Source organism: Carica papaya, chromosome 5 (genome assembly GCF_054855325.1).
Source record: "Carica papaya isolate Zhongbai chromosome 5, ASM5485532v1, whole genome shotgun sequence".
Lineage (NCBI taxonomy): Eukaryota > Viridiplantae > Streptophyta > Magnoliopsida > Brassicales > Caricaceae > Carica > Carica papaya.
The window spans coordinates 6,493,317-6,504,774 of NC_142313.1; the positions used below are offsets into that span (position 1 = coordinate 6,493,317).

The window sequence follows — 11,458 nt, forward strand, 5'->3', positions numbered from 1 at the left end:
ATTATCATCTTAAAGATGTAAAAAAATTGATCTAATAATAAAAATTTATAAAATAAACACAGTAACTTTTTTTGGGTTATAATTAGAGAGGCGAAAATTTAGAATTTCAGCAGCAAAGCTAGAAAACTTATTACAATGGATCATGTTTGGATAGAAAGTATATATAAAATCAATCACTCACTCCCATGCAGCCTAATGTAAACTTTTCTCTATTTATCAGAGTTGCTGAATTGACCTAAGTAAAAAAAATATGTATAAAGGTTTAGCTCCAGAACAAGGAAAATTTATCACTAAACAGATAATTTAGAAACCTAAGAAAATATATTTACTGAGTGCATCCAGAAGCCGGCCTTAGGTGAAGAAGGTATATGTACATGTCTAAATGATAGAGCTCTGTTATAATGTGCGGTTAAAATGACAGAAGATCCAGTAACTCAGAGCTCTATAGAATTCAACTGGTATATTGGTGATCTACTCTACACACCCAAGTGAAAATTTACAATGGAAAGGCCAAGCCGACCTAAGCTAAGAGTTAGGGTAACCATTAGGTGAATGCTCACTTGAATGGTGAATTCTTTTCCCAATAAGCTGTTTTCTTATGGATTCCTTTGTTGTGATTGCTTCTTGAATGTTATTGCGGACAAGACTGCAAAGCTCCTCCAAGGCTAACATCGGAAATGGTTCCTCAATGAGAACACCAACCTGCATAAATTGACCATCAAATCATCATCCATGTTTACTTCCTAAACTAAGAAATAAGTTTAGAAGTACACATCACAGCTAATGGTTCAGGAATCTGGCAGCCCACTGTTATCTTGCTGGCTGTTAAGAATATTTCTCACTTAACTATAATAAATCAGGAATGAGCATAATCCTTGATAGAGCAGGAAGTGATCCTAGAAAGCATTCCCACTCTGGAACAAAATCTCAATATCATATTTGTTCAGAAGAACAAAAATTGCATTTTTGTTGTGATCTTACAGAATGACAATTTACTTAAATACAGTCGTTTTCACCAGAAAAAAGCTGAAGGATCGGCGAGTTAGATTTGACTACAATTACTTAAAATGCATTCAGATAAGTCCTTAATGAATCCAATTTACCACCAAGGGAAGAGAGAATGCATACTTATAAATGTGAATAATGTACTAATAAAGTTGGTTCTTTAAAAAAAAGTGATAGCAAAGTTGGTGTTCCAAAAGAAAATATACGAACAAAAGGGTAAATTGGTGTTGTCACCAGGTCCTTCCCATCATTTTGTTTCAAAAATTTTAACAAATGGTGTTCAAAGTCGAACGTTGAAGTCTGTTCGAGCAGTATCTTTTTCATTATTTACTTCTTATATCAAATGGAGAACACTACCATGATATGTTTCTCAAGGCCATAACAGCTTATTTGGTTCAATTCCTATTCTACGCCCACATGAATTAGCTCTATTTATACTTTAAATTCTTTGAAAAGCAGAATTTCTAATTTCTACTTCAAAAAAGAAATTGAAAACTCCACCCTAACAGAGAAGCAAGTGAAAAGAAGACTACTCCGACCATATGTGTTGCGTACACTTGCCTATGCGAGAAAAGAAAACTAAGAAAATCCAGAACTGATTTGGTAGCACAAAGAATTGTACATACCTCTTCAATGCAGAACAGTGAAGCAGCACTAATAAAAGTAGCAGGAACCACTATCCAGTGACAATCATCCCAAAGTATGATTGGGAGAGTTAGATGCCAGAGGACCAAAAATCTGGATGTTAAACGAGTGTATGATAGAGGAATTGGGGTACCCATAAGTTGTTCACACACACCAATTCCTTCATGCAAACATAAAAGCTTCGATTCCTGCAGTAAGACCACAAAATTAATGGTTATTTCTCGAAGCTGACATGTATTTGGAACTTAAAGAACCTATCCTCAATTTTTTATTAAAAACCCTTCCTCCTCCAATAGTCCAGAACAAAAAGTTTTACTACCCTTCAGAAATCAAACATAAATTACAAAATATTTATAAAACAGTTAAAAATTCTTAAGATGAAAGCAGTCAAGAATTGATGGGTATATGTATGTAAGTCACAAACTGTAAGAACAAAAATATGTAAGTTTATACTGCTTTACCTTTGGCATGTCAATAAATATGAAAATGCTTTCCTTCTAAGTTACATAACAAATCGAAAACATGGCATACAACACCCAGGGTATTGCTTTCAGAAACCTTGACTGATAGAGTAGAATTCGGGAGTATTTATAATCGAAGGAAGATACCAACATATTTCTCCTTGACTCGTCCAAATTTAGCAAGTGAAGGCTCTGAGAAATAAACTCGATAATGCAGCGTGGACGATGTTTTGAATTGACCACTACTGCTAGATCATCTGCTTCGAGCAGAGTTTCAAGATCTCTGCCAATATCTGAGCCATAAATCAAATGACACTGCATGTAAAATTTTACCACCGAATTGTCATCATCTATGCTTAAATCATAGCCGACAAATTTCAAGGGACAAAAGTAGCAACAATCTCAGACACTTCTTTTGCAAAGCAACATTGTAAATACTCTTACTGAAGTTTCCTTCCCAAGCTATCGAACATGAAGAAAAACAAAATCCATAAAAAATTTAACAGTTGTTTACCAAACTCTGGTATATTCCAAATGCTCTTACTATGAACCATAATTCCTTCCCTATAAAATTTTTCACAAGCATAAGTAGCTGCCTTACTGAATCAGCCTGAATATCCAGTTTCCAAACACATATCTCATCCCGTTCTCCCAATTAGTACTACCACAAGCATAAATCCAACCCAAGTTAAGACAACTAAAAACAAAATAAATTACCTATGATGAACAAAGAAACTACCTTTAATGCGGTAGGAAAAGCCATAATATACCCCAAAAGTGCATCCTTGATTAACTCATCACCAGAAATGTCAACCCCAGAAATTACTTGCCGGGCAAAATCATTGGTCCCAGCAATCACCTTGGTCCAGGCCATCCTCCCTTCCTCAAACCTCGAATATGATGCCTCCGTGCGGAACACCAGAAGCAGCGCCAATGCCGGCGCCGTCAATTGATAAGGCAATGAAGACGCCCTCAAAACAGGGAAAAATCCCGGCAACCAGTGCATATCAACAGCAGAGTTATAGCTCGCAATTATAGCCGCCACCGAAGTAAATGAAATCACAGGAGGTATCAATGATAATATCACGCGAGAGGACAAACTGGAAAGCAAATGGCGCACGTGTCGCAAAGAGCTTCTGTGTTCAACCCATTTCTCGTGGTTGTAAAGAGAGCGGTCTCGTTGCATTCCACGCTCTTTTATGCAGTCAGCCCAATCGGAGATGGCGCGAAGAAGAGAGATTACGGAAAAGGTTTTTGGAGGGAAAATGCTCTGGTTAGAGTCTGGCGAAGAGGAGCAGAGGATTTTGAAGGGGAGGAGCGTGGAGACTGGGAAGGGAGGAAAGGTGAGGCGCGAGTGAAATTTGAGGAGAGGTTTTGGGGAAAAGTTGGAAGAGAGGGAGAGTTTGGAGGGGAGTGTGAGTTGGGACATTTTTGGTGGGAGGGGGAGTTAGGGTTAGGGTTTGTCGAAGGAGGGAAGAAGATGAAGAGAACATGTCAAAAGCATGGTATAGAGACTGAGAGAGTGGTAAGTGAGTGTCAGAGAGCAGTTGGATTGGTAAAGTTCGTTGGAAACGGTTGTTTGTGATCCAAAATTTTACACTTGTTTATATTTTGACGCATAAAAAAGTATTGGCTAATGCTAGCTAGAGTAACAGCCTCTTTCCATTCTTTTATGTGACAGACCAATCGAGAGGTACTGTGAGGAACCAGCAAAACATTCCTTTTAAAAAAAAAAAAAAAAAAAAAAAAAACATTTTGATACCTAGTACAAGCATTTCTAAAACAACAATTTTCTTTTTATTAAAAATTATATATCTCAATAATAAAATTGCACTTTTCATACCAACGGTAACATAAGTAAATTACAGTTAATAGCTTTGAGCAAAGGGAGATCTATTTTCCATTAATGATGGAAGTCACCGTTAAGAATTTGGAAAGCTGGGTGACAAAAAAAAAAAAACAAACAAACAAAAGAAATAGTATCTGAAACTTGTTTTACATATTACAAGTTTGATGTCTTCCATTTAGCATGAGAAACTTTCCTTCCTAACCCTAGTGATTTCCCTTGGTACCATTGGACTTCAGCTTCTCCACTGAGTTTTCTTCCACCTCCTTCGATCCAAAGATGAACTCCTTAAAGGAACTTTCTGCTGACAGTATTGCCTTTTTAATCTGCCATTGCAATTAAATTTCAATCCTCAGCCAGGCAATGGTAAAATCATGTTAAAAACCCAATATAACTACAACTCCAATAATCTCAACAATAAGTGTAGTTCACAATGTTAACGTCCTTCCCCTCTGCAAAATCATTTCATAATTAATGATACTTGAGATCAGTAAATGAAAAAAACTTGTGTTGCTCATCAAGGGGAAAAGCACAATAGATGGTGGGGAGCAATATGCAACAAATACCAAACCAAATACAAAACCCGGAAATTATCAATGATAGAAACCATCAACTCATTAATTTGAATAGGGAAAAACAAAAATCTACAGCCAGAAAAATCTCATCCTAGTGATAGCAACGTGGTGCTGATCTGCTGGATGCTTTGTAAAACTTGAAATAGTCAAGAGTTATTGCTAGGCATTCTATCTTGTTTCTTTCGAGAGAGTAGTAATATCCCATCATAAGTTCTGTAAGCAGAAAGGGCAAATCTAATGTAATAAGAAATTACAGTCGCAGGAGCTGGAATTTCTCTCAACTAGTTCACAACCACATTTATCATACTCTACCCTACAGAAGCCCAGGTACAATCAGACAGGATCGGCTGCCTACTACATCTGTTTTTCTCTATTTTTCTCTCCTAATCTCCAACACCACAAACTGAAAGCACAAACCAACAACTAATCAAAATACAAATAAAAGCAATCCCACAGCGAATTAAACCTATGTACTAATTACACCGATTAATTTATAACAAAATATGTATATACACACGCACTATTAAGATATTTAATTATTCTAAAAATTAAGATATTCGTTGTCTCATAACATTATTCTCTTCGTGAAGATTACACTTGTCCTCAAGTGCAAGCGCTTGATGGCAAGGCAGATGTTCTCATTGGACCTCCAATATTCCCTCACCAGAAGCCTCCATCGGTAATGGATCTTCCACTTCAAGCTAGAAAAGGAACTTGTAACAGTGGCCAGGCTCAAGTTTTTAATCACAATTGAAGCACAAACTCTTAATGCGTCTTCTCTCCAGTTCTGAAGCAAAAAGCTGTTTCACTCTGGAAGGTTGGAATAGAAAAGGAAAATTGAAACTAAGCTGTTCAGTGAACATAAAGCCCTGACTAGTGTCAGTCTGGCACGGGGAGAAAAAATCATGGCACGCAAGTAAATTTTGTGGGCTGCATGCACTGGCCGGAAGTGCCAGACTCATGGCGGTTGTTAAAACCAGTGGATTCTGCAATTTCACTTCAACAACAATATATTCCTTAAATCCACTCAAAAAGATCTCAACTTCTTGCTCCAATGTGAGTGAATTCGCTTGCTATATTCAGCCACCACACCAACCTGCTCAATTTACTCAACTCTCCCAATTTGACGCTGCAAATTGGTGGACCGAAACACAAGTGACATAAATTTTTGAATCCTGTCCAAGATAAGAACGATCAGTCTCTTTCTAATGTCAGAAAATTGTGCTTCTCCTTATAAAGAAAAGGAGGTCAACGGAACATTCTCTTCCTTGGCTGTTTGTTGATGGCAAAAAAAAGCCTATATCTATCAATCAAAAGAAGAGGATCCGTCAGTCCGTCAAAGCATGGGAAATCCAATTTTATGTAGTATGGAATGAAGTTCCTGTCTTTCTTCCTCTCTGCTACTGCATTACTGCCTCTCCATCCAATAGTTCTGTCTGTATGAACCCCTTTTCCTTGATTGTGCAAATATGGTTGGGCTGAAAACAATCTTTAGATTAAGCAGCCAGATATTACCACTTCAAACGATCATTTTCACAATCTTCCTGGTAAGTTTTTAGAAAAGATTCAACATAGACTGCAAATCTCTCATAACTTCTAGCTCCGATACCAAATTGTTACAGTCCCGATTTACAGATCTTGTTATGAGATGATTAACCCAAAAATAAGTAGGTATCAACTGCTGTTTTTGTGGTTTTCTTCCTCTACCTATTTTAGTCCAAATGTATTGGCTCATTAAGAGAGAACTCAAAGATCTCTTAAAGTTATAAGTAATCAAGAAACTTTGAATAACTTTTCTGCATAAAAACCAAACTCTTATGAAAACAACGGCAGATTCTTAAATCTGCAGATTGAGCAGTTATCGGGAATTTAATTCCCCAACTGCGTACTACATCTGCTTTCCCCTTTTTTCTCTCTTATTAGCCTCCCACACAACAAGCTGAAAAAACAAACCAACAACTAATAAAGTACAAATAGAACACCATCCCACAACGACATAAATCTCTCTACTAACATGATTGATATAGAACTAAAAGAAATATATATATATATATATATACCATTAAGATATTTGTAATAATTACCTTAAAAATTAAGACACTTATTATTTCATAACAGAGTGCTTATCCAAGTGGATATGAAGCAAATACAAGTAATGCCCTAGACCTGCAGCTATCATGCTTAATTAAGGACTAGATAGCAAGAGATTGATTGCATATCGAGTTCCCACAATTAATCATACCACCTAGTTCAAATAGTTTCAGTTAATTCTTTCAGTCAAACTCAGCAAGCGACATCTTCTCATGAACACTGTCCAAAATCAGTTAATAAAGTACCAGACACAAACCATATATTTCAAACAAACAGATACCAGAAACCTAGAATTCATTATCCCACTGTATCTTCAAGTTTGGAATTATTTTTTAAATGAACTAAAATTTCATATTAAATTAAATAAAAATATTCCAACTTCTACCAAATTGAGCGCATATGACCAGCAATCTAAAGACAAACCCGCCCAAGTTATCTGTTTGGTTGCAAGGAAAGAAAGAAAGAAAGAAAAGGAGAAAATTCCCAACCAGTATTCCAACCGAAAAGCCGCTAAGATCGGCGAAATTTGAAAAATAAAAAATAAAAGAAAAAAAAAACCCAACAACAGCAGAGGGGGATTAAGGCTTACAGGATCGAGAGCGTTTGGTTCGGGGCCATAGTCAGCGGTTAAGAGGAAATAGGAGGCGGTGACAGTGGCCACCATTGTTGTTCTCCTCACCAGTTTATCTGTTCGCGGATTCATTTCATTTCAATTTCTATTTGATATCAAACTTCACTAATCGAAGAGAAGATGAAGAAGGGGGTTTAATGATCCCTTTTTCCAATTTTTTTTTTTTTTTTTTGAAGAAAATGAATGAGAACTTCTATATTTAAAATAGTTTCAGTTTTACATTGTTGAAATTTTTAATTACTATGTCATGAATATATTTTTTAAAAAACATATTATTTAAAATCTACTAAATTAAAAAAAAAAGATATTATTTTAATTTTATTTAAATTTTTAATAAATAAATTACATATTAACTCAAATATTTAAGTTAATGACTTTTAGAAAGATCTGAGTACAAAAATTTTCTTGACAAGAAGAACATTTTTAGATGGATGACCCTTTAGCACCTCAACACCAAACAAAACAATCAAACCTCTAGATTTCAAAGATAAACCCTTGAGTGATAGACTTTTGGTCTAATTAAATATGCTTCTAATACTACTAATTTGTACTAATTGTTGTGAAAAAAATAAAAAAAAAAGTTCATAATAATATAATCATATAATTATATAAAATGAAATTCTTAAAATTCAATTAACTTCTTATAGAAACTCTTATGAATCCAAAAAATAAAATATACTACTATCATATTTTCTCCTACCTTATAATTGAAATCTCATTTGTTGTTTATTCTTTAACATTACTAATTTGGTTATCAGAAGATCCACATTAGAGACAATCTCAACGTCCTATTGATCTCCTACATGTTTTGCATTCTGAGAATCTTAAAATTTCTCTGTCTTACATATCGATGTGCATAAAAATAAGTATGTAAACTCACTTATAGAATACCAGAAGAGATACTTTGCCTACATAAGCAGTTTTTAAGGCATGCATCAATTAATAAATAATCAAAATAATATGTTTTCTGATTATATGACTTTGAGAGATAAACATGATTACCCTTCTAAAGGTTCTTTCAACTGCCAAATTGCCCTAAATAAAGTAAAGATTGTTATATAATCTTAAAGGAATCATTTAATATATTTTGGAGTATCAAAAACTCCAACAGTGACAAATTCTATACCAAACGAATCATTATAAGTTAAATAATGCTTATAATTTAGTCGATATAAAAAATCTAAATTAATAGACTAGTTTATGGATCAAAAGTTAGAGGGACCAAAATTTTGGTTTGGCATGTTCCTTTACCTAGTTTGGACAATTTTACCCAAAAAAAAATCATGGATTAATATTGGAAAAATTATTATTTGTTTATTAATTTTATTAACTATTTTTTTTATGAATAAGTATGATTTATGAGTTTATAATTTGTTTTAATTCTATTGATTTATGAAAATAATTAAAAACACTAGATTGATTCAGTGTGATTTTATGTCAAAAACTATAGACTTAAAAAAATTTTGGTCAATTCCAGTCTAGGTTTAAACCGACAAATACTTGTACAACTAAATAATGAAACAAGTACTCAAACTCATGAAAAAAGCCTTGTTTATAAGGTTTTACATACATATCTTTTGTGATACCCTATTTTGAGGATGATTAGTGTTAAGATTATTGGTCTTTCCCCTCCCCTATCCCAAACGAAACATATGCATTAGGTTTATCTATTAATCTCCTAGAAGGATCTATTTCTTTTCTTTTTTAAAAAAAAAGGGCTAGTAGTAGAAATTATTATCTCATAACTCTCTAAAAGACATCTTGTTTGTGTGCACATCTCATTCTCAGCTCTTATTGATCAACCATAACAAATTCTTTATGTAATATCCTTAAATTAATTTTAATATATTTAAAATTAATGTAGAAATATAATTTTTAAATTTTTGAATTTTTATTTAATGTGAAAATGAAGAAAAATAAGTGGGAGATGAAATTGAAAATAATTTTGAAAAAAATGTGAAAATTTGGATTCTGAAAATGTTTTTGAAAGAAAAATTAGAAACTGGGGGTCAAAACGTAATTTAAAAAAATTTGTCACGTAGGACGCCCAGTCAGCAGCCCTGACGAACAGGAGCACGCCGCGTGGCAAGGAACGCTTGCGCGGTGCCACGCGGAAGGGCACACTACCAATTCGTGTGACCGCGATCAGACAGTCCGAATTTATTCTCGCGCGTGTGGACGGTCCGGATCCGTTCTCCACTTTAAACGCGATCGGACAGTCAAGATCAAATCGCGATGAACGGTCCAGATTCACTTCATATTTAAACGCGATCGGATGGTTCAGATCAAATCACGATGAATAATCCAGATTCACTTTCTATTTAAACGTAATCGGACAGTTCAGATCAAGCACGATAGATAGCTCAGATTAAAAAGAAACGGATATAAATAACTCATTCACACCAAACCCTAACCCTACCCACCAGACCCCCCCGGCCGGAGAAGAAAAACTAGTCGCCAGGAAGGGAGCCAACCGCCTCCCGCCATCATGCCAGAGCGGCCACACCGGAAATCCCGCCACTGGTAAGCCTCTGTTTTTTTTTTTTTATTTTTTTGGCCAACCGAGGCCTCTTAACATGTTTTCTCGTAGTGAAGAGTACAAAATTGACCAAAATTGGCTGAAACTGACTGAAAACTGCCAGCCTGAGGTAAACCGCCACCGTGGGTGGCAGTGCCGCCACTGGAGCACAACGACACCGCTATGCTGGAATTTCTAAATTGGCCAAAAAGGGTTTCTAACACTGATTTTGAATTTTTAGGATACTTCTACGTACTTGGAGCGTGTTTTAATCCCCGAAGAAAGTTTAGTATTTTGACATCAATTTGAGTAAGAATCCATCACCCTATTTCTGGTTATGGAATTGAAGTCTAATTATAAATAATATAGTATTTTACATAATTTAGAAATATCGATAATTAAAGGTTACTAATGGAGCTAGAACCGATTATTTATTACTGTTTACAATGTTTAACTGATTGATGATTTTACAGTCTCGAATGCATGATAATACACTAGAATGGGTATGATAATTCGATTGTATTTGCTTGATGCATGTATTGTTTATTTTATGTAATTTACAGTTAATTGGAAAACTGAAAATTAAAGGTAAACGGAAAATTATTTGATTAAGTGAATGGATGAATGGTAGCCTTACTGGATATCCTAGGAGATGGTGGATGGACCGGATAGATAGGGAACCCTACCATGAACGTTGTCTCATGTTAGATGGGGTATCGAGGATTTGTATTTTGGTGCTCATACCAGACAGGGTATGAGGACGACCCGTTTTACCCTCATATCAGATGGGGTATTGAGGGATGATGTCTTTTGGCGCTCATACCGAATAGGATATAGGGACGGCTCGTTAGTTGAAAATGTTGAATAAAGGTTCACGAGTTGTAGGGACATCCCTTTGGACCCCCATGGATACTAGTAGGCTGATAAAAGTAGAAAGTTATTATTCCGACTGATTGAATATGAAATTATGATATTGTTTACGTTATTGCCTCTATAGGTCGATTTTGAAAATCTCACGACGGTGAGTATATGGTAAATAATTTTATTCATGGTAAACGAATTTACTTAAATTAAAAGCTCAATTAGTTATTTTTATGATTTCTACTAATCTTCATTTATGTGTTGGAGAGTAGTGTGACATTCTTATTAGGTTAGTGTAGTTCACTCTTTCATTAACCATTTCAGATCAAGATGACCAAGATCCAGATACTGATCCACAAGAGTGTTGCGAGTGGAACGTTCAGTTTGTTTGTTTTTCATTTATTTCTTTGATTATTAGTTGTTCTCTTAAAAGAGTTATTCTCGTAGCCCTATTAGGTATTCAGAATTATTTGTAAGGAATATAAACTCTAACATTATTATTTCGTTTTCGCATTCAAATTTATAATTTATTTATTTTCAAGTTCTGGGTCATTACAGTTGGTATCAGAGCCGTGTTCCTTGAAACTATTTTTTACACAAAAATCCTAGGAAACCCCAAAGAATGAATTATCACTCAACCATTTCTTGTGAAATACATGTACAAATAGATGAGGAGAGGAAGACCTCTACTAAACCGAGCAGCCCGGGAGGGTTCGCTTCGAGAGATGTTGACCGATTGTTTGAAATGCTGGAGAGACTCATCTTTACTCAGCAGGCCCGAGAGGGAAGGAGGGAGCTACCTGACCCTCCCCCGTTGCTACAGGT

General features: G+C 35.2%; 2 protein-coding genes across 4 annotated transcripts; both read right to left on the bottom strand.

Annotated features, from left to right (window-relative positions):
- Positions 1 to 193: 193 nt before the first annotated feature.
- On the bottom strand, positions 194 to 3,705 carry LOC110819596 (Bestrophin-like protein). Of its 2 annotated transcripts, XM_022048836.2 has the most exons (4): positions 2,851 to 3,704; positions 2,259 to 2,426; positions 1,632 to 1,838; positions 194 to 702 (listed from the first exon to the last, which is right to left on the bottom strand). In XM_022048836.2, exons 1-4 carry the CDS (start codon positions 3,538 to 3,540, stop codon positions 526 to 528), a joined length of 1,242 nt encoding a protein of 413 aa, XP_021904528.2. In that variant the 5' UTR covers positions 3,541 to 3,704; the 3' UTR covers positions 194 to 525. The 2 variants fall into 2 exon arrangements, with proteins under 2 accessions (XP_021904528.2, XP_021904529.2); XM_022048837.2 differs by lacking the exon at positions 2,259 to 2,426 and having other exon boundaries at positions 2,851 to 3,705.
- Positions 3,706 to 3,987: 282 nt separating this feature from the next.
- LOC110819615 (UvrABC system protein A) lies at positions 3,988 to 7,482 on the bottom strand. Of its 2 annotated transcripts, none has more exons than XM_022048874.2 (2): positions 7,213 to 7,442; positions 3,988 to 4,283 (listed from the first exon to the last, which is right to left on the bottom strand). In XM_022048874.2, exons 1-2 carry the CDS (start codon positions 7,324 to 7,326, stop codon positions 4,164 to 4,166), a joined length of 234 nt encoding a protein of 77 aa, XP_021904566.1. In that variant the 5' UTR covers positions 7,327 to 7,442; the 3' UTR covers positions 3,988 to 4,163. The 2 variants fall into 2 exon arrangements, 1 of the variants encoding a protein (XP_021904566.1); XR_015819206.1 differs by having other exon boundaries at positions 4,177 to 4,409; positions 7,213 to 7,482.
- Between the last annotated feature and the right edge of the window lie 3,976 nt (positions 7,483 to 11,458).